General features: G+C 35.0%; 1 protein-coding gene and 1 pseudogene across 7 annotated transcripts in view; one reads left to right on the top strand and one right to left on the bottom strand.

The window, feature by feature from the left end:
• The window catches only part of KANSL1L (KAT8 regulatory NSL complex subunit 1 like), a 137,989-nt gene that overhangs the window by 25,607 nt on the left and 90,250 nt on the right, over window positions 1-22,132 (top strand). For all 7 annotated transcript variants that reach the window (XM_032354660.1, XM_032354662.1, XM_032354661.1 and 4 more), the window contains 3 exons: window positions 9,489-9,630; window positions 17,662-17,859; window positions 21,902-22,023. In XM_032354660.1, coding sequence (XP_032210551.1) covers window positions 9,489-9,630; window positions 17,662-17,859; window positions 21,902-22,023 — 462 coding nt within the window. The remainder of the gene's footprint in view (window positions 1-9,488; window positions 9,631-17,661; window positions 17,860-21,901; window positions 22,024-22,132) is intronic.
• Window positions 6,281-17,255, bottom strand: LOC116597223 (annotated as a pseudogene).

The raw sequence follows: 22,132 nt of genomic DNA, 5'->3' as shown, positions 1-22,132 counted from the left end.
TCAATGAAAATAAGCTCATTATTACATATATATATATATATATATTTTAAATAAATTTTAGAGCAGTTTTAGGTTCACAGCAAAACTGAGGAGAAAGTATAGAGAATTCCCTTGTCTCTTAACATGCATAAGCTTCCCCATTATTGACGTCCCCTACCACAGTGGTACTGTACAGACACGTTATTATCACCCAAAGTCCATAGTTTACAGTAGGGTTCACTTTTGGTATTACACATTCTGTGGGTTGGATAAATGTATATGGCATATACCTACCATTGTAGTATCATACAGAATAGTTTCACTGCCCTACAGATCCTCAGTGTTCTGCCTTCTTACTCTTCCCTCCTTCCAGTCCCTGACAACCATTAATCTTTTTACTATCTCCATAGTTTTGCCCATTCTAGAGTTACAGGGTTGGAATTTATACAGTATGTAGCCTTTTCAGATTGCCGCCTTTCTCTTAGTAATATGCATTTAAGTTTTCTTGATGTCTTTTCTTGACTTGATACTGTATTTCTAGTGCTGAATAATATTCTGCTGTCTGGATGTACCACAGTTTACTTATTTAGTCACCTATTGAAGGATGTCTTGATAACTTCCGGGTTTTGGAAATTATGAATAAAACTGCTGTAAATACTTATGTTTTCAGTTTATTTGGATAAATACCAAGAAGTGCAATTCCTGAATTAATTAATTAATTAGTTAATTAAAAAATAAAAAAATAAAATAAAACACAAACTTTTTTTCAAAAAGATTTTATTTATTCATGAGAGATAGACTGAGGCAGAGGGAGAAGCAGGCTCCCCGCTGAGCACGGGGTCTGATATGGGACTTGATCTGAGGATCCTGGGATCATGACCCGAGGTGAAGGCAGATGCTTTACCATCTGAGCTACCCAGGCGCCCTACACACACATTTTTTAATGCCAAGACCAGAGGCTGCACACATTAATTTGGCTCACATCTGATTGTTAAGGACCTAGTGAGATATGTTAAGGACCTAGTGACATATACCTAACTGCTGGTGAGACTGGGAAATACGAGCTACCATGAGCTCAGCTGTAACTGAAAGGGTTCTGGTATAAAAAAAGAAGACTTGGGGTGCCTGGGTGGCTCAGTGGGTTAAAGCTTCTGCTTTCAGCTCAGGTCATGATCCCAGGGTTCTGGGATCAAGCCCCGCATCGGGCTCTCTGCTCAGCAGGGAGCCTGCTTCCTCCTCTCTCTCTGCCTGTCTCTCAGCCTACTTGTGATCTCTGTCAAATAAATAAAATCTTTAAAAAAAAAAAAAAGAGGAGACAGAAAACAAGATGTCTATTCAGTTTACCTCTTTGTCACCCAAATATCCAGACACTCCCTTCTCATAGAGAACACACATCCATTCCTCAAGGATGACAATTCAAAGCTATATTCAGTCAGTGGAGTAATGGCCTTTTAGTCATGTCCATATATTGTTAATTATGATGTGGTGACCTATAAATGAATAGACAAGTTTCCCAACCCTCTTATTCCTCTTGTTTCTTGTGTGTATATAGGAGTAGAGACAGGAAAGCTGCAATAAAACATTCCCACTAGGAAAAGAAAATGAAATACACATGATAGGTCCTTACAGTAATTAAGAAGACATCTTCTGTAAGTGCAGCAAGGTCTTGGTAGAATCCTAAATTGGTTTGTCTTTTGTCCTCATAGCCTCTTGCCTTTGCTGTTTGGGAATTATTCCTTATCCATTTTCCTTTGTGTTTATATCTGCAATGAATGTTGGAGAGTGTACCCTTAAGTGGAGGCTGTACTGCATTCTCCCCTTGTCTCCTGTTGGGTATTTGGGCTTCCCAGGTAGAGGATGTTAAGTTTGTGGTATTTTTTTCCTATAGGAGTTCCCTCAAAAATGTGGATTTCCATTCTGTTTGCCTCTAGTCACATGTGAAAGTATCACTGCTAAAGATCTCGTTTTTTTATAGCCGTTGAGCCTGTAGACTAGTTAATTCATTATTTTTCTCAGACCATCCTACTCTCCTGCATTCAGTGACTGCCACCTTGAGACCACCCGAAACAGTGCATTTGGCTGGGAATTAGTTTAACCTTTGCTCCTAAGTTCGTTCTCAGTTGTGCGGCTTAGAACTTTTAATGGAATACATTTTTTTGCTGCCAGTTATGGAGAAGCAGTTGGTTCGTTTTCACATTCCTTGAAGGCCCTGTATTATGGATTAGTTAAAATGTCATTTATTTCCTTTATTTATATGTCCCTAGCTGTCAATGCTTGATGTTATACAAGGATTTTTATTTTTTAAAAAAATTTTTTAAAGTTTTATTTATTTATTTTAGAGAGAGAGAGAGCAGGAGGAGGGGCAGAGAAAAAGAAGCAGACTCTGCACTAAGTGCAGAGTCTTTCATGGGCTCCATCCCACAACCCTAAGATCATGACCTGAGCCAATATCAGGATTCCCATGCTTAACTGACTGAGCCACCTAAGTGCCTCTGTTATGCAAGGGTTTTAAAAACATAGTTAAATAAATGTAGTATTCATACAGTCTTTTACCTATTCAAGGATAAGATTTTGGTTTGGGGTTCTTTCCTCCCTCTTCCTTCCTTCCTTCCTTCCTTTCTTTCTTTCTTTCTTTCTTTCTTTTTTTCCTACTTAAGGATAGTAGACTCTTTCAACAAATGGTTCAGGAACTAAATATCCCCCTCCGAAAGAATCCAGGTTCTTATTCTCACATACACAGAAATTAACTTGAATTGGATTATAGGCCTAAAAGCCAAAACTCTAAAAGTCCTTGAACTTTTAGAAACATGAATGAATCTATGACTTTGTGTTAGGTAAAGGTCTCTTAGGACATGAAGATATCCATAAAAGGAAAATTTGATAAATTGGGCTTCATCGAGATTAGAATCTTTTTTGCTCAAAAGATACTATTAGGAAAATGAAAGGCAGGCTATAGACTGGGAACTACAAATATTTCAAATACACGTAGTCTGATATGGGCCTTATGACAATAAAAAGATAACCCAAATAAATAGGAGCCAAAGATTTGAACAGTTACTTCATTAAAGGAAGTCATAATCCATTGGGAAGCACTGGAATCTTGTAAAAATATCCTCTACATCTGGAATTAGCAAACTGAGGTCCATTTACCAAGGCTGGCCCATTGTCTATTATACTTTCTTTAAAAAAAAAAAAAGTTATTTTTTTAATTGAAGCATAGGTGATGAACAGTGTTACATTACTTTCAGATGTACTACATAGTGGTTCCACAGTTTTATACATTATGCAGTGCTTACCACTGGTTAAGTGTTGGTACCATAGGTCACCATACAAAGTTATTACAATATTATTGACTATATTCCCTGTGCTGTACCCTTTTTTATGTCTATGACTCATTGTTTTAGAACTTGAAATTTGTGCTCTTAATCCCCTTAACTTGTTCTTCCCATCCCCCAACCTCCTCTCCTCTGGCAACAACCAGTTTGTTCTCTGTATTTATTAGTCTGTTTCAGTTTTGTTTGTTAAGTTCTTTTTTAGATTCTACATGTAAGTGAAATCATATGGTATCTGCCTTTCTGTACCTGACTTACTTCACTTAGTATAATACCCTATAGCTCTATCTGTGTTTTCAAAATGGCAAGATTTTGTTCTTTTTTATGGCTGAGTAATATTCCTGTGTGTGTGTGTGTGTGTGTGTGTGTGTGTGTGAGAGAGAGAGAGAGAGAGAGAGCGTGCACGTGCAAGTGAGAGAGAGGGAGAGCCATATTTATCCATTTACCTATCAGTGGGCACTTAGGTTACTTCCCTATCTTGGCTATTGTAAATAATGCTATAGTAAATATAGGGGTACATATATATCTTTTTGAATTGGTGTTTTTATTTTCTTTGGTAAATGTCTGGCAGTGGAACTACAGGATCTTTCTATTTTCAATTTTTTGAAGAACCTCCATACTATTTTCCATTGTGGCTGCACCAATTTACATTCCTACCAACATCATGAGAGTTTCCTTTTCCCCATATTCTGACCAACGTTTATTCTTGTCTTTTTTTTTTTTTTTTAAAGATTTTATTTATTTATTTGACAGAGATCTCACGTAGGCAGAGAGGCAGGCAGAGAGAGAGAGGAGGAAGCAGGCTCCCCGCTGAGCAGAGAGCCCAATGCGGGACTCAAACCCAGGACCCTGAGATCATGACCTGAGCCGAAGGCAGCGGCTTAAACCACTGAGCCAACCAGGCGCCCTATTCTTGTCTTTTTGATACCAGCCATTTTGACTGGTGTGAGGCAATATCTCATTGTGGTTTTGATTTTATTTCTCTTATGATTAGTGATATTGAAACAAAACTTCTTTGAAAAAAATGTCTATTGAGGTCGTTTGCCCATTTTAAAATCTGATTATTAGTTTCTTTGGTGTTGAGGTCATTTGCCCATTTTAAAATGTGATTATTAGTTTCTTTGGTTGTATGAATTCTTTATATATTTTGAACATTAACCACTTTTCAGATGTATCATTTGCAAATATCCTCTCCCATTTGGTAGGTTCCCTTTTTGTTTTGTTGATGGTTTCCTTTGTTATACAAAAGTTTTTAGTTTAAAGTAGTCCCAATACAATATTTGCTTTTTGTTAAGTCCAGTGACCAAGAGATAATTGCCTGTGTTTTCTTTTAGGAGTTTTATGGATGCGGGTCTTACATTTAAGTTTTTAATCCATTTTGAGCTTATTTTTGTGTATAGTGTAAGAAAATGGTCTAGTTTCATTCTATTGCCTGTGGCTGTCTAGTTTCCCCAATACCATTTATTAAAGAAACTGTTTTCCCAATTGTAAATTCTTGCCTGTGTTTTCATAGATTAATTGATCATATGAGCATGGGTCTATTTCTGGACTCTATTCTGTCCTTTTGACTTATGTGTCTGTTTTTGTGCCAGAACCATGCTGTGTTTCGGTTACTGTAGCTTCATAGTATAGGTTGAAATCTGGGATTGGGATCCTTTCAGCTTTAAAGTGAACCTTGAATCCATCCTCTTACCTTCTTCTCTTCTTGATCCACCCTCCCTTCTTCGTTAATGGCATTTTCATTTTTTATTCAGTGTTTTAGTTAGATTGGGCTCTAGAGTAACAATTAACCTTGTAATCTCAGTGTTTTGTTTTGGTTTTGTTTTTATTTTAGATTTTATTTGTTTATTTGTCAGAGAGCCCAAGCAGCGGGGAGCGGCAGGCAAAGGGAAAAGCAGGCTCCCTGCTGAGCAAGGAGTCTGATGCCAGGTTGGATCCTGACCCCAGCTAAAGGCAGATGCTTAAACAGCTGAGCCACTGAGGCGCCCCTAAGCTCGGAGGTTTAACACAGCCAGTGTTTGCTGTGGTTTACGTAAAAGCCAGTGTGGTTTAGGCTGATCTCCCACATCTTGTAGAGATGCTGTCTGCACTAGTGGCTTTGAAGGTTGATAGACTGGAAATGACTAGGTCCCTAGCTCATAATGCATTGGTCAGAATTAGTCACATGGCTCCAACCTAAGTGCAAAGGCGGCTGGGAAATGTAGGATAGCACATGAACTATTTGGAGATCACACTTATCTGTACCACACACTGATTACTATAGTTGCATCCTAACCGATTTCCTCATTTCTTCTCATATCGCACTGTAATGCTTTCTCTACCTAGTAACCAGAGTGCTTGGGGAAAAAAAAAAGCTTTTTTTTATTGCCTTGCTAATAATTTTCTTTTTGGGGGCACCTCGGGTGGTTTTGTTGGTTGGGCTGCTGCCTTTGGTTTGAGTTGTGATCCTGGAGTGCTGGGATTGAGTCGCCTTTCAGGCTCACTGGGGAGCCTGCCTCTCCCTCTTGTGCTGCCTGCTGCTCCTCCTGCTTATGCTCTCTCTCTCTCATTATCTCTGTGTGTCAAATAAATGAGTGGAATCTTAAACAAACAAACAAACAGAAAACAAAAAAAAACCCTTCCTTTTTGCATAAAATCCAACACTTTACCATTAACCTGTACAGTTGCTATGTGCCATAGCCCTTGCCTTTCTCACTAATTTCATGATTGGTAGTTGGTGTTAAGTATTATCTATGAATAATAGATAATAGTATCTATTTTAATATTTTTTCATTTTAACGGTTTTTATTTATTTAAAGATTTTATTTGAGAGAGAGCGTGTGCACGCCCGGGGTGGGGTGGGAGCAGGAGAAGCAGACACCCACCCCCAGGGCTTGATCCTACGACCCTGGGATCACGACCTGAGCAGAAGGCAGAGGCTGAACCAAATGAGCCACCCAGCCACTTAACAGTTTTTATTTAAAGTTGTATATAAGATTACTTTATTCCCGTATCTTCTCAATTGTTTCTTCCCTATATTTGCCCTTTTCCTTTCCTGCTTGGTGAGATTTGGCTTTATCTTTTTGCAGTCTTTGTCCAGTTTTAGTCTAGTGATAACCATCTTGCTAGGCTGAGTGCCCACATGGACAGTTGTGCCTTTTGCCTTCTTGTATATTCGTTCAGTGTAGATGACGTATTTCTTCCTGTAAACCTGGACTACTTTGCCCATTTGCTCACCTTTGTAGTATCCTCACACAGCCTGTATTTCATCCTTTTGGATGGGCATGGATGGAACATTGTACTTCTGTCTCAGCTTTTTAGAAAAAGGGGAAGACAAAATCTTCCTGCAAATGTGGGGAGATGCACTGAAGTGCTCTTTACAGTTCTTGCTCTCATCAGAAGTCACAAAGGGGTTAAACTTCATTGTGGCTGCTGGCACTTCAACAATGGCCACAAAAAGGAAAAGCTAATATTATTTTTTTAAGGCTTGTTTATTTGTTTGTTTAAGTAATCTTTATACCCAGCGTGGGGCTTGAACTCAAAATCCTAAATCAAGAGTTGCATGCCTCTCTGACTGAGCCGGCCAAGTGCCTCTCCATTTTAATATTATTTTGAATAAGCATTCTCTTTTGTTATTTTCATAACTATAAAAATATGATTTAAAAATGTGTCAAATTTAAAAGCACAATAATGACTATAAGCCAAATACATAATGCATGTAATATATAAAACATAATACATATAGACAGAATATATAATACTAAGAGAATTCTTAACCTATATGAAGGTCTCCTCAATCATATTGTGTGCAATTAGAATCTTAAGAACATTTCTTGGGGCACCTGGGTGGCTCAATTGGTTAAGTGTCTGCCTTCAGTTTGGGTTATGATCCTAGGATCCTGGGATCAAGTCCTGCATGGGGCTCCCTGCTCAGCAGGGAGTCTGCTTCTCCCTCTCCTTTTGCTGCCCTCCACCCTGCTTACACACTCTCTCTCTCAAGTGGATTAAAAAAAAAAAATAACTCTTAGGGACATTGATTTAATGTAAAATACTGTTATAATAAATATATTCTATACAGTGAAGCTATAATAATTTATTCTGTTTCTCTGACAAATTGTATTTTATTTCTGTAAGTTTTTATTTAAATTCCGGTTAATGTACAGTGTATTATTCATTTCAGGTGTGCATTTCAGTGATTCAGGTGAGCAGTTTCAGTGCTCATCACAACAAATGATCTTTTATTATTTTATTTTAAAAAATATTTTTAAGTCGGGGCGCCTGGGTGGCTCAGTGGGTTAAAGCCTCTGCCTTCAGCTCAGGTCATGGTCCCAGGGTCCTGGGATTGAGCCCTGCATTGGGCTCTCTGCTCCACGGGGAGCCTGCTTCTCTCTCTCTGCCTGTCTCTCTGCCAGCTTGTGATCTCTGTCTGTCAAATAAATAAATAAATAATCTTAAAAAAAATTTTTTTTTCAAGTCCTCTCCCCACCCGACATGGGGCTCAGACTCACAACCCCAAGATCAACAGTCACATGCTTTACCAACCGAGCCACCAGGCACCCCAGTAAATTATTTTTTAGGATAAGTTTTCTCTGCCTTAAGTTTGTATGGGAGACATTCAATTATGGTTCAAGTGTAAAACTAATGGACAGTTTTAGATTCCTAGCAAAATTAAGCAGAAAATGCAAGAGTTCCTATATATTCCCTGTCCCTACACTGATAGAACCTCTCCATCATTATACTGCATACAAAAGTAGTGCATTTGTAACAATCTATGAACTTAAACTGATAAATAGTTACCACTTAAAGTCCATACTTTACATGAGGATTCACTCTTGGTGTTGTACATTCTATGGGTTTTGACAGTAAATGTAATTTATGGGCAAGTTTTTCATAAAGTTTGTGTTCTGCCATGAAGCATTTGTTGGTTTTCATTTTTATCTTCAATTTCTGTCATGTTTTCTTTTGTAATCTGAAGCTCTTAATTAATTATTCCAAATAACTGTTTTCTATTTGGAGTGGTAAGAATATTTTCATAAAGTAATTAATTTGTTATCTTACAAACTATGGATTAGAATAGTATCCTTGCCAAAAGATAGAGGAGCTAGGGTTCAACCCTTATTTTCAAAAATGCATGACAGAAAAGTCTATATAAATTCTTATCTTTGGGCTGTGAATCCTGGGAATCAGGTTTATTTTTTAAATCTATTTTATTATTATTAGTTTTTAACTTATTTGTCAGAGAGAGCAAACAAACAGGGAAGCAGCAGGGAGAGGGAGAAGCAGGCTCCTTGCTGGGCAAGGATCCTTATATGGGAGTCGATCCCAACAGCCTGGGATCATAGCCTGGGCCAAAGGCAGATACTTAATTGACTGAACCACCCAGGCATCCCTCACCCGACCCCCACCCCACCCTTTTGTTTTAAAGATTTTATTTATTTATTCAAGAGAGAGAGCACAAGCAGGGCAGAGGGAGAGGGACAAGCCGGCTCCATGATGATCAGGGAGCCTGATGTGTGGCTCGACCCCAAGATCCTGGGGTTACTACTGGAGTTGAAGGCAGATGCATAACAAACTGAGCCACCCAGGTGCCCCTAGGAATCAGGTTTTTATAAACTATTTATCTTAATAAATATTTCAAGGCCTATATATTTGGTATACTTACTTGAAAGGTAGAGCAGCCATATTTTTGATACTTTTTGATAATATATTTAAATTGAGTTTAGGTGTTTAATTAGCTAACAGTGACTACTGTTTTAACAAATAAAGATTGCATATAATAAAATTGAGTACTCTGGTTTATTACATAGATTTATATCTAGCACAGTTCAAGTGAGTTATCTGATACTTCTGCTTACATATAGAAGCTTCATGTAACAGTTTTTACATGGTGTTAGTAGTATCATTACTGTGTCCTTTCATTTGGTAGCCCACTCCTATTTCAGCCCTTAATAAAATGTTAAGTAGCAGAGGAGATTATCTTATTACTGGATATGTAATAATAAAAACAAGTGTTTATGGGATAGATAGGGAAGTTAAATATTTTTCTTTGATAAGAGTTGATATGAGGTTCTTTCATGTAATTAGATGTTGTATAAAGGAATTTGGATTATATGACAGGAGCCAAAGAATTTATTAAAGTGGTCTGTGAAAACTTGATTGCCTTTGTTCTTTGACTAACAGTGTTTGTCTCATTCACAGTAACTGTAGTACTGAATGGAAGTGGCTTGTGGACAGAGCGAGAGTTGGCAGCCGATGGACATGGCTTCAAGCCCAGATTTCAGAACTAGAGTACAAAATCCAGCAACTAACAGATGTTCACAGGCAGATTCGTGCATCCAAGGTATTGTTTGTATTCTTGTATTTTTTTTAAAAATTACTGTTTTAGTTTCTCATCTCTGCACACAGTGTAATTGTTACAAGTCTTTATAAAAGTATAGCTGATATTACCATTTTTAATATATCAATTGCTTTAAGTTGAAGCTTTCATTGTAATATCTTTGTATTTTTTATGATCATTTTATCATACTTGAGCACTTCAGAGCTTCTTCATTGGATTCCAATTAAAAGAAATTAGGAGAGCCCTCAGCGCAGCGGGCAGCCTGTCAGTCTCATAAAAGAAATTAGGTACACTTTTATAAACTTCTACTTTGGTGGCATTTATTTTAACATATGTGAGAAGTCTGAGTGTATTTTATTGAATCAGAGTTTTTGTTTTGCTTTAAAAAAAATTATAAACACATAAAAAGCTCTAGAAAGCAATATAATGAAAACCTTTGTATCCACCTCCAAATTTATCAAGTGTTAAATTTTTACTGTTTGGGTTTAGTTTTTAGAGTAATAAAACATTACCTGTACAGTTGAGGTACTCGTATACTCCTTCCTGATCTCATTCTCTTTCCTCATGCCACTGTAGCCACTCTCTTGATTCCAGCATGTTTTGGTATTTATGTTTTTAAACTACTGGCACATAGATGTCTCTGTCTGTAACTAGTATTTATTTTTCCATTATTTCACAGTCTGTATTAATGACCTATATATTACAAACTCTTTTGTGACTTGCTTGCTTTTGTTCAGCATAAATTTATAGGTCCTGTACGTTACTTAACTGTATGAATGGGATGGAATTCTATGAATACAATGGAATGTTTATCTCTTCTCCTATTTTCTATTGAAAGACATATACATTGTTTAGTTTTATGCTAGTAAAAACAATACTGTAATGACTATCTTTTTTGTGTTTCTTTGTCAACCATGGAGAGTTCTTGGTATATGCCTAAGAGTGATGGCTCTTAGGCCTGGCTGTCTTCATCTTCCCAATACTTAATGATGTGATTGGATAGTTAATATTCCCATTGGCAGTGCATGAGAACTCTTTTTTTTTTTTTTTAACACATCCTTGCCAACATCTAGTAATTTTTACCTTTTAATTTTTCCAGTGTAATGAGTAAGAAATATTATTTTTATTATTGTTTTAATTTAATCATTCCTTAGTACTGAGAATTGGGTCTTGATATAATTGACCACCAAATGTTTTTTGCTTAAGAATTAACTACCTTTTGTATTCACTCTTTTTGGTGGGACAGGGAGAGGGCTGTGGTTGGTGGAAATGTGTGTCTGTGAATTCTTTTTAAATTTTGGAGACTATTCTTGGTCAGTTATAAATATTACAGATCTCTCATTTGTAGCTTGTCTTTTCATTATTTTAGTATATGTAACAGAAAAGAATGCATGTTCTGTATGTGTTCAGTATAGAATTCTTTGTTAAATTTGTTGACTTTATTGGTTATATCTGCTGTATATTTATACCTCTAGATCTTTCCTTTTGTGATACACATTTGTTAAAATTTTCCCCCATCATTGTGAATTTTTCAGTTTTTTCTGGTAATTTGGTTAGTTTTTGCTTCTTGCTTTTTGTTAAATAAAATTTTTTATTATTCTAGGTATTATTTTTATAAACTATGAATAGTTAGTTTCAAAAATCAACTCTGATTAGTTTTGATTTTTTATTTGTCCTTATTCTCCTCTTTTTTATTTATGTCTTGTTATTTTACTTCTCTTTTTCAATTGGTAGAATTTGCTTCATTCTTTTACCTCTGCTGATTTAGAAACTGTTCATTATAGCTTTATTCTTTGTCATTACTCCTAATTTTTAATATACTTCTTAATTAAAAGTAATCCTAACAATGATTAAAAAGTATTCAGTATTTTTATATTATTTATTACTTAAAACATGGGGATTCTAACTCTTTCTTTTTTCTTTCCGCACCAACGGTCAGAATTTATTTAGGCTTATTGTCTAATCGGGTAAATGGTGATTTTTAAAGAACAAATTGAAAAAAATGTAATTACATATACACGATAGAAAATTTAAAAAGTACTAAAAAATATACTGTGAAACAAGTCTCCCTTCTACCTCTAGTCCTCCACTTCTCTTCCTGAAAGCATTAATAATAGCAGTTTATTATTATCCAGAGATACTCTAAATATATTTGCAGAAAATATAATTATATATCATAAATGGTAGAAAATTAAATAAAATTATTGAATAGTTCTTAACTTTTCCCAATCTGTGATTTTTTTTTTTTAGTGCTTCTTTTTATTTCTGGACTATCACTTACAGAGCTAGCTCAAAAAAAATAATTCTAAAAAAATATTTACCTCACATTTATGTTTTTCTTTGGATTTGAAAAACCCACTAAAATGTCAGGTATATGGTAGACTTCGGGATGCAAAGATGAAGAGGGCCTTCCTTCAGAGGGAATTCAGTCTAGTTACAGACAGTCTTATTTTCAAATAGAGTTAACAGGATTCTAATACTTTCTGACTTTTCATTGCATAGATCTACTACAATCTAGTTCCTTCTTTTTTATAGTCAGTAATTATATTTCTAACTATTATATTATTATATTTCTAACTAATTTTATTTAAAAAATATGCTTCCTGGGGCACCTGGGTGGCTCAGTTGCTTATACATCTTCCTTTGGCTCAGGTCATGATCCTGGGGTCCTGGAATCAGACCCTGCATCTGGGTTCCCTGCTCAGTGGGGAGTCTGCTTCTCAATCTCTCTCTCTCTCTCTCTTTCTCTCTCCCACTCTTTCCCTCCCCAGTGCTTGTTCTCTCTCTCTCTCAAATAAATAAATAAAATCTTTAAAAAAATATCTACTTACTATTTTTGTGTTTTACCTAGAGGACCTTTGTTGTCCTCTAGGATAATGTTGACTGCACTGTTAAACAGGGTTGTAGTCATTCCCTCATTCTGGCCCTTGGGAAGTGAGAAAAGTGAAAAATAGTTTGTTTTTAGGTGGGAGGTGATTTGGAAATTGTAGTACTCTGTGTCACAGTCACTGTCCCAAGTTTAGGCACATATTTCAGGAGGGAGAGGTAAATAACACAGCCTTATAATGAGAAGTTGTGTGCATAGCTAGAATTCCAGTAGGAGTAGGGTTTTGTTGTAAAAAAGAAGAGGAAAGTGGATATTGGGAAGTTTGCAGTCTCTTCTACACTGCCTTTTCTCTCTTGGTTTACCTTTTACCGAAATACATTCTTAATCATACAGTTATCCATGTGGTTAGTGGAATAGTACCTAGGGTCTGCACATAAATAAAGTTTTTAGGCGCAATCATGAGTTTATATTCTGGTAGGGGAGAGAGACCATGTAAATAATTAATTGTAATATAATGAAATTGGTATAATGATACATGTTTTTTAATAAGATATACAAGTAGCATAGAGACAATACATAAGTCTTATTTTAGGGATTAGCAGTTCTGAGAAAACAGAAAAAGAGGTGATACCTCGGTATAATTTTGGAAGATAAATAATGGTTTGCTTGATGAACCAGTGGAGCTGGAAAAGGGCATTCCTTGAAGGTTTGAAGACATGAAACAACATAATATGTTGTGGGAGTGACAAAGTAGAATGGTATTCAGAGGAGTGGAAAGTATGAGTTGTGTAAGGATGGAAGAGGAAACTGGGAAGGAATGAACTGTAGAATTTGGTGGTGATGTGTGTAGATAGAAGGATAGACATGAAACTTTAGGCTTAACCTGTTTTGTCTGTTGGATTTGGGGGAACTCTGCTCAAGAATAATTTTCTGATAGAAGTAGTTACTGTTTCTCTTTTTTTTTTTCCCACTGAGCCACCCAGACACCCCCTGTTTCCCATTTTTAACTATCTTCATTGAAGGCTTCAGTTGTAGTGATCTCCCAGTTCTTTCAGGATCACCAGATAATTTCTCCTCTCTGATCATTTACTTTAGAGGATATAATATCATGAGCATTTTTATAGTAAATAGAGTTCTCAAAAAAAGTCAAATTTAAAACACTTTGGAAATTTCCAAGAAAGATTCCTAGTTAAATTGATGACTAAGGTTTATACTTGAATCTACACAGTCTGGTTCATATTTTATGACTCGTGTGTTCTAAACAGTGCTATGTACTTTTAAAAACATTTTTAAAAGTTCATATGTTTATATAATATCTAGGGGAATTATTTTTAGGAAAGAAATCTAAACTTCTCAGTAATAATTTATATGGCCTTACATTTTTCTTGGTTCAGGCTAGATGTGTATCTGGCCCTCTGTTTTCTTAAGAATCACATTATGTTTACTTTATGGAAAATGTCTTTACAGTATTTATTTTAGTATCTTCTCCTTACATTTCTTGGGAATTAATCAGGATGTTTAATTGCTTATTTATGTGCAGTTTAGTTGAACTATAATACTGAATAGAGAAAATAGCATTTTCATTGCTCTTCTGGCTTTTTGAGTTATTGTAATTAAAAAGTTGAGAAGTGTAGTTAACATTCTCTTGAATGACCTATTTAACTTATCTTGAAAATTTAAAAAAAAATCCTTTCTTCTCAGTTAAATTTGAAATACAGAGAAAGGAAAGAGGTTGAGAGACATTCTTTTGTAAATATCCTGTTTAAATAAGTGCTAGTTGGTAACCCTGGTCAGGAAACACTGAGTCAGTCTATGAGTAGATCTATACATTTTGGGTTTTTAAGCTGTCATTTACCCCCTTTTTTTGACATATTGGGATGGTCTAACTTTTGCTAAAAGTTTTAGAGAAAAGAAAGTCCATATTAGCAACATTCCTTCCTTGTTCTTCCAGCATTTTGGCAACACATTAAAACTTCTATGTTTCTTCTTTTCTTTGTTTCAACTTTCACTAAGACAATAGCCTCTTGTCACTTTCAGAAAATATTAAAATAGGTGGGTTTTTTTGGTTGAGAAGCTGGCTGTCCTTCTCAATATCCTATATTAAGTGGTTTCTCTTAGATTTCTTTTGTTATCTTGTGATAGGGTCTTCTACATTTTAAATTGTAATTTTGTGCATTTGAAATTTTTCATTTAATTTTTTTTTAAAGTTTAATACTTTAGTTATTTATCAGAGAGAGAGAGCATGAGCACAAGCGCGGGGTTGGGGCGTAGGGGGAGGGAGCTGCAGGCAGAAGGAGAAGCAGGCTCCCCGCTGAACAAGCAGCCCAAGGTAGTACTTGATCCCAGGACCCTGGGATCATGACCTGAGCCAAAGGCAGACTCTTAAGTGACTGAGCCACCCATGGGTGTCTCATTTAAATTTTTTAAAAAAATTAGCTTTGGTGACTGGAGGTTTATAAATACTGAAGGTTTGCTGAGGTCATTATTTTTTAATTACCATGTCTTCTCTATGAAGACCTGGGAGTGGGATAAGGGTCTCTTTAGTGTTACAGTCAGGAACAATTTTCTTCTCTGGAGCAGTTGACTTGCTTTCATCTTACGCTAGAGCTTTCATTTGTCTCAGTTACTGCAATTCATCTTACTAAAAAATTTTCTTGCCTTTGTTATTATTTACCTTGTTTATCTATGATTAGACTATTCTTTTTCTTTTTTTTTTTTTTTTTTTTTTAAAGACTATTCTTTTTCTGAGCATTTTTAAAAATTCAGCTTTATTCAGGTATGACTGACAAAATTGTAAGATGTTTAAGTGTACATCATGGCGACCCAACACACATGTATTCTTTTTTTGGTTTTTAAGAACTGAAACTGTCTCTGTAGTGTCTTTAAAGGATTTAATCTATTCCCCTTTTCACTCTGTTCTTGACCATTTGTGAGAGTTTTATCAAGGGTAACAATTTAAGGAGAAAAAAAATAAATTATGAACTTGATTATGAATGTCTTCCTAATTCAGTTTTTTCAAATATTACTTTGCATTGAACTAACTGTAGCAGACCACTCCTTCTAAAAAACACAGTATTCTAAAGGTTTGAAAATTGACCTTTTGAAATTCAGAATCAGTTTTTTTGGTATGTACAAGATTATTAGTAAGGGTTGTAAAACCAAGCTAATTCATAGCAGCCTGTCCCATAAAATAAACTGTAATCAAACCAGTGGGAATCACAGCTAAATTGATATGATGAAAACTTGTATTTATTTTGCAAGCAGATACTATTTAAAAATCTAATGAGACACTTGTACATGTTTTGAATGGACATTTCAGATACTTTCAAAAGCTTTTGAGATTGATGATACTATATCTAACAAGTCCAACTTTTAAAAAAATATTTATTTATTTGAGAGAGAGAGCACGAGTAGGAGAGGCCATGGGAGAGGGAGAAAGAGTGTTAAGCAGAGCCAGACATGGAACTTGATCTCATGACCCTTAGATCACAACCTAAGCCAAAACCAAGAGTGAGACGCTTAACAGACTATGCCACTCAGGTGCCCCAAGTCTACTTTAACTTTTAAAATATCAAATAAAACAAAAATTAAAAAATACATTTCTTCAGATTTCTTGGCAGCCATTTTTACGCATTCTAGGAGATAGTTATTGAGATGGGATCAACAGTTGGAGCTCCTTCTTTCTGTAAAAGTTACTAGCACTGTTATAAATGTAGGTGAAAATAATAATAACAATAATAATACTTTATTCATTACTTTTACTATATTACTTTTGTAGTAATATATTACTACAAAATAATGTTTGACACCATATCTGAATATGTTCATGCTAAAGTGATATATTCTCCAAATTATAGTGTAAATTAAAACTACTCATCTATAACATAATTTATAGGCAGTTCCAGTCCTATAAACAGCACTTATATATGATATAAGCTGGCCGATACCAGTTTTTAAATTTGACTCGTCTTAAAATACTGTACACTTAAATTAATGTTTTAGTCACCTTTTTATTACAGGAATATAATATTTTAGCCACATTTCCAACTAGCCTATTAGGAGTTTATTGGCATTTTGCTAAATAACTGTGTGTGTGTGTGTGTGTGTGTGTGTGTGTATACACAAGTGGTATAAAGGATAGAGAGGGAAAAAAGTTTTACTGTAAGAACTGATAATGAAACTGTTAAGATCATATCTGTGCATACTTTTTCTTCCTTTCTATTCTTTCTTCATTGCCATTGAGAGACATAAGGGTAAGAACAGCTGGAGTGAAGAATCGGGGGAATATGGGAGAGTATTTAGCAAGCCAGTGGTGTGTGTGTGTGTGAATGGTAGGCAGGGAGGGCAGAGGCAGCTAGATCCCAACTCTTTCCTCTAGTTAACTTACATTTAAGAAAATACCCCATCACAGTTGAAAACTTATGTCTTTTGTTATTAACTCATCTACCTTATAAGCAACAATTTAACTGGACTAGAGAATACTTTTTCTCAATAGTGCAGTCCTGCCCATGGTTGCTGGCTGGCAGCAACAGAGTTGGACTACTAAGAGTACTCTGAAAGCAGTTTGTAAAAGTCAGAATGTTGTTTGGATGTCTGTAAGTTTGGTATGTTAACTTATGAAACTGGGAGTACTCAAATGGAAATGCTAGTGACCAAAATGTCTGAAGATTGTATGAGGAAGTGTTCTAAATTTCAGTGTGAAGTGTTCATATTCTGCATATAAGCCTTGATTTTAAATATATCATGCTTGCGGTGCCTGGATGGCTCAGTCGTTTGGGTGGCTACCTTTGGCTCGGGTCTTGGTCCCCGGGGTCCTGGGATCGAACCCCGCATCGGGCTCCCTGCTCAGTGGGGAGCCTGCTTCTCCCTCTCCCTGTGCTTGCTGTTCTGCCTACTTGTGCTCTCTTTATCTCTGTCAAATAAATAAATAAAATCTTTAAAAAAATGTATCATGCTTTTGCTGCTAATAACTAAAGCCAATAAGAAGAAAAATAACTTCATATATACAATGTATGGCAATATTTTACAAGCCTAACCCATCAGACATACATGTTGCTTTAGCTACACATGTTTTAAATCAGCCAATTTCTTACAGTTAGACTCTACTTTCAGGTGATAAGAAACGTGGTTTCAAGTGCATTGTAACGTTAAAGTTGATTTAGCAGTCAATTTATTTTAATTTCATCTCTTAATTGCTGTTTGCCTAGGGGATAGTGATCCTAGAAGAATGTCAACTTCCAAAAGACATTTTGAAGAAACAAATACAATTTGCTGACCAGGCGGCTTCATTAAATACTACAGGGAATCCCCAGATTCCTCAAGAGAGTCCAGATCCTTTACCAGAACAAGATTTTGAAATGTCACCAAGTAGCCCAACACTTCTTCTTCGCAATATAGAAAAACAGGTAATATGACGGAAGAGTTAAGATATGAGTGGCATGAAATGAGTTTTATTCAGTTTTATAAATTTATTTATTTTATAAATAAACCTGTGTGTCTGCTTGGGATATTCGTTATTAAGGTTTCCCATTTTACATTAAATGCAATTAAAATTTGTAGTATATGATGAGTCTCTCTTATAACATTGATACAATTACAGTTATTTAAATATATAAAACATTGGTACACAGCCAGAGGATGAGAACTCGTTTGTACTAGGATTAGAATATCTTTTTTCAAGCAAAATTGTTCATCATTGGACTTTCTTTCATGAAGAAAGAACAGTGATACCATTTAATAGATCTGAATCTACTTATAGATTAATAGATGTGATCAATTTATTGATAGAGATTTTTAGTGAAAGAGATCAGAATATGAATTCTTTCGTTAAAAACGTTCATGTAAATAAATGGCGACTAAGCCCCTAACAAATTATTTTGAGTCTAAAGCTTTTCCTAATACTGAAATTCAATTATGGATGACTCAAGAAGTTTAATTACCCTATCTGTCCTTTGAAATCACACCATTTATTTTTATTTAGACTTTGGTGGCTCCTGAACAAAGCTGGCTTTGTAAGAGTTTGTTACCTTACAACCAATCTAAGTCTGCTGAAATATACCTAATTGGGATCACAGCTACATAGTTCCCTTGTTTCAGTGAGTAAGGTGGATTCATGCCTGCTCACATCTAATTTTTCTAGGTTTTTCTGTCATATATTGTGAAATAATTTAGTACCAGGTTACTACTGTTTTATTCCTGGTAAGTCAAAGTATGGTGCAATACCTCTCACCCCATATTTGTTCAATTTACAGTTGTCTAGAGTTTTTTTTCTTAGTTGCGTAATTGCACAAATTCATAATCAACATACTTTTATGAATACTTTATAATCCAGAAAGTTCTTTTTAAATTATCTAGTGTTAAATTCGAATGCACTTTACCATATAAATGGTGTTTTAAATAGTGTTGGTTATGTTCCCACTTCCCTCTCTTTTCACCACCCTTTGAGTTTGGCCCCAACTGTTTGACCCCAAGCAAATGTATTTGCTTGGTCAGTGAGATCTTCTGTTTTCTTTACCTGTAGGTCACTGCTTATCCTTTGGAGAGAGATTTTTTATATTCTTTCTTTCTCCTTGGTAGCAACAATTTGTTTTATTAGACCTGAGTTAACATCGGAACTGGCTAATTTCCAGGGTCCAGTGCAAAATGAAATTACATAGCTCTTTGTTAAAAACAGTTTTGAGGAGATTTAAGTCCATGACAGCAGGGCATTAACCAATCATGGGATCCTTCTGAGGGCAGCCCTGTGCAACTGCTCAGGTTGCTTCCCCATGAAGTTGGCCCTGGATATTATGTTTATTTTTGGTCCCATTGCTGACAGGAGTGCTAGAGGCTTTGAAAGAGAAGGGAACCAGGACTTGTGAGAACAATGGCAATGGCTTTGGATATAGGAAGTGTAGAGCAAAAGGATAAGAAAGGGACAGCAGTAATCTCTTGTAGAGGTCATTACTAAATTGCCTGTGAACAGATCATTTGCTCTTGTAGCATATGCTAGTAATGTTTTTATAGGCCAATTAAAAACATTGTTTTCAAATACTTGCTGAAGAGGGTTGAGAATTAAGTGTCAAGTTTAGCAGGCTTGATATTACACATATTTTTCTCAAGATAACCTGTTGGTATGTAACTGTTCACTGATCTTAGTGGACCTTGAGTACAGATCAAATATTGGATGATTTAAGTTAATTTTGTTAGGGGAATGTTTTGTTTACCAAACAAAGCTTATTTATGTATCTCAAAAGCAATTAAAAAGTTGATAATTAAAATATAAAGGCACTGTTAAGTTATAGAGTGGTATCAGTTTTAAAAAATAACATTGATTTATAGTATTAATATAGACATATTATTAGATAATGTATTTTGTTCAGAAATTAAAAGGTGACTTTCTTTTAGAACTTTAGGTAATTTTAAAAAAGTTTCACATGGGTGTGTTTACATTTAAAACCTTATTATCCAGTAGCTAGTAAGTGTTTTAACTTTCAAGTTTGATTAGTTTTTGCTTTCAAAGTTTAAATTACTCCTGTCCTCATTTATTTTTTTCTCATTTTTACTCTGATTTTCTTATGCCAAACATGGAATCAGATATTTGAGGTTTTATTGGGCTGGATTGGTTGGTGGCTAGGCTGTTCTTCTGGACCAATTATTCACACATACCTAACCAGTTACCTCAGGGGGGTTAGAAGATTTTTAATGATACTTTTGGCAATGGAACAATGAGAAGACTGTATCAGTGTTTCAGACTGAAAAATATGAGATACTTTATAAATTTCTTTGTATGACTAAACTAATGAGTGCTTACTAAGTATATCAAGAATCTATTTGTATTGATTTGAAAATGATCTTTAATCTAAAAATGAAAATGAGGTCATTAGGTATGTATTATTTTTCAAGAAAGTAAATGGTGAAAACATTTCAGGGTCTTTTTCAAGACTTTGAGGAATTCAATTATTAGATACACTGATTATTATCTCATTATTTCTAATAGTGAATTATTTTCATATAAATGAAAATTTTAAAAATAATTATTTCATATACCCCTCTATTTTCTTTTTTTTTTTTATATTTAAAAAAAAATTTTTTTTTTTAAAGATTTTATTTATTTATTTGACAGACAGAGATTACAAGTAAGCAGAGAGGCAGGCAGAGAGAGAGGAGGAAGCAGGCTCCCTGCTGAGCAGAGAGCCTGATGTGGGGCTCGATCCCAGGACGCTGGGATCATGACCTGAGCCGAAGGCAGAGGCTTTAACCCACTGAGCCACCCAGGCGCCCCACCCCTCTATTTTCTAATGGAAAGATATTTCAATTAATAAAAATGGTGAAATAGGACCACATATTTTAAAAAATAAAATCATACATTATTAAGTGAGAAAACCAGATCATAGAAAATTTATATGACATGATTTAATTAAAACAGTGTGTGTTTGTGTGTGTGTGTGCGTGCGCTTGTGCTTGTGTAAGTGTACGTGTGTAGATGCATTTTGTATGCACTTATGCTCACATAGACTCAAAAAGACTTAGTCTAGAGGGATGGTTATATACTAAGATATTAGCAATAGTATTTCTCTGTGTAATATGATTACACATGATTTTCTTTTCCTTTTTTAAGCCTTTTAATTTTGCCCTTTTTTGTATAATAAACATAGACTATGCGTGTAATGAAAATAATTGTCATTCTTTTGTAGAAACATACTGTTTCCAGTGATGAAGCCTATGTTTATTATAATTATTGTAGGTTATTGTTTTGAGAATAATTTTATAAATCTATTATTTATTATGTATTAAACTTAAATATACATAATATAGTTATGTACAAATATATTATGTATATTTAAGTTTGGAATAAGGATCAATGGAAATTTGAGTACCTAAACAAACCTGATATTTTTGAGTTAGGAAAAATATTGAGAAACAGCGTGACATTGGATTCAAGCCTAAATTTGAATCCTAGCTCCATTTCTTACCAACTTTATAATCCTTATTCAAGCTGCTTAATCTTTTTAGCCTTCAATTTCCTCTGCTGTAATTGATTTTAATAATAGTAATACCAGTAGTTCTAATATTAACTACTTTGCAGGTTGGTTATAAAGATTAGAAATTATCTATGTTTAGTGCTTTGCGTAGTGCCTGGCATATAGTAGTCACTTAGTAAATTATAGCTATGATTTTATTGTTATTAACTTAGCTGCCTTAAAATATTATGTAGATGCTGTTAGCTAAATTCAAATGTTTTAAGACGATAGGATGAGTAGATAAAGGAACTGTAATAAAAGCAGATACAGAAAAGGAAGAGTACTTTAAAATGTAGATTTATTTATAATAAGTGGAAAAATCAGTAGTGGTATAAATCATCTTCGCAGATTAAAATATTTACTAAGATATAAACATTTGCTAACGGTGTGAGAACTAACTCAAATTTCTTGCTTAGGTAGTAATAAGTTGGTGTTTTTCTTGCAGAGTGCACAGTTGACTGAGATCATCAACAGTTTGATTGCCCCTCTCAACTTGTCCCCAACTTCATCGCCCCTATCCTCCAAATCCTGTAGCCATAATTGTCTGGCTAATGGCATTTCCAGGAGGTAGGTATCAGTGGGATATTTTGGCTTCTAAATTTGGCTTTGTTTTGTTTTATTTGTTTATTTATTTATTTATTTGATCTTTTAAGTAGTTGCTTTTTTCTTCTTCCTT

This window comes from Mustela erminea, chromosome 8 (assembly GCF_009829155.1).
Source record: "Mustela erminea isolate mMusErm1 chromosome 8, mMusErm1.Pri, whole genome shotgun sequence".
Lineage (NCBI taxonomy): Eukaryota > Metazoa > Chordata > Mammalia > Carnivora > Mustelidae > Mustela > Mustela erminea.
The sequence above is the reverse complement of the archived record's forward strand: the minus strand, read 5'-3'. Positions and strand labels throughout refer to the sequence as shown.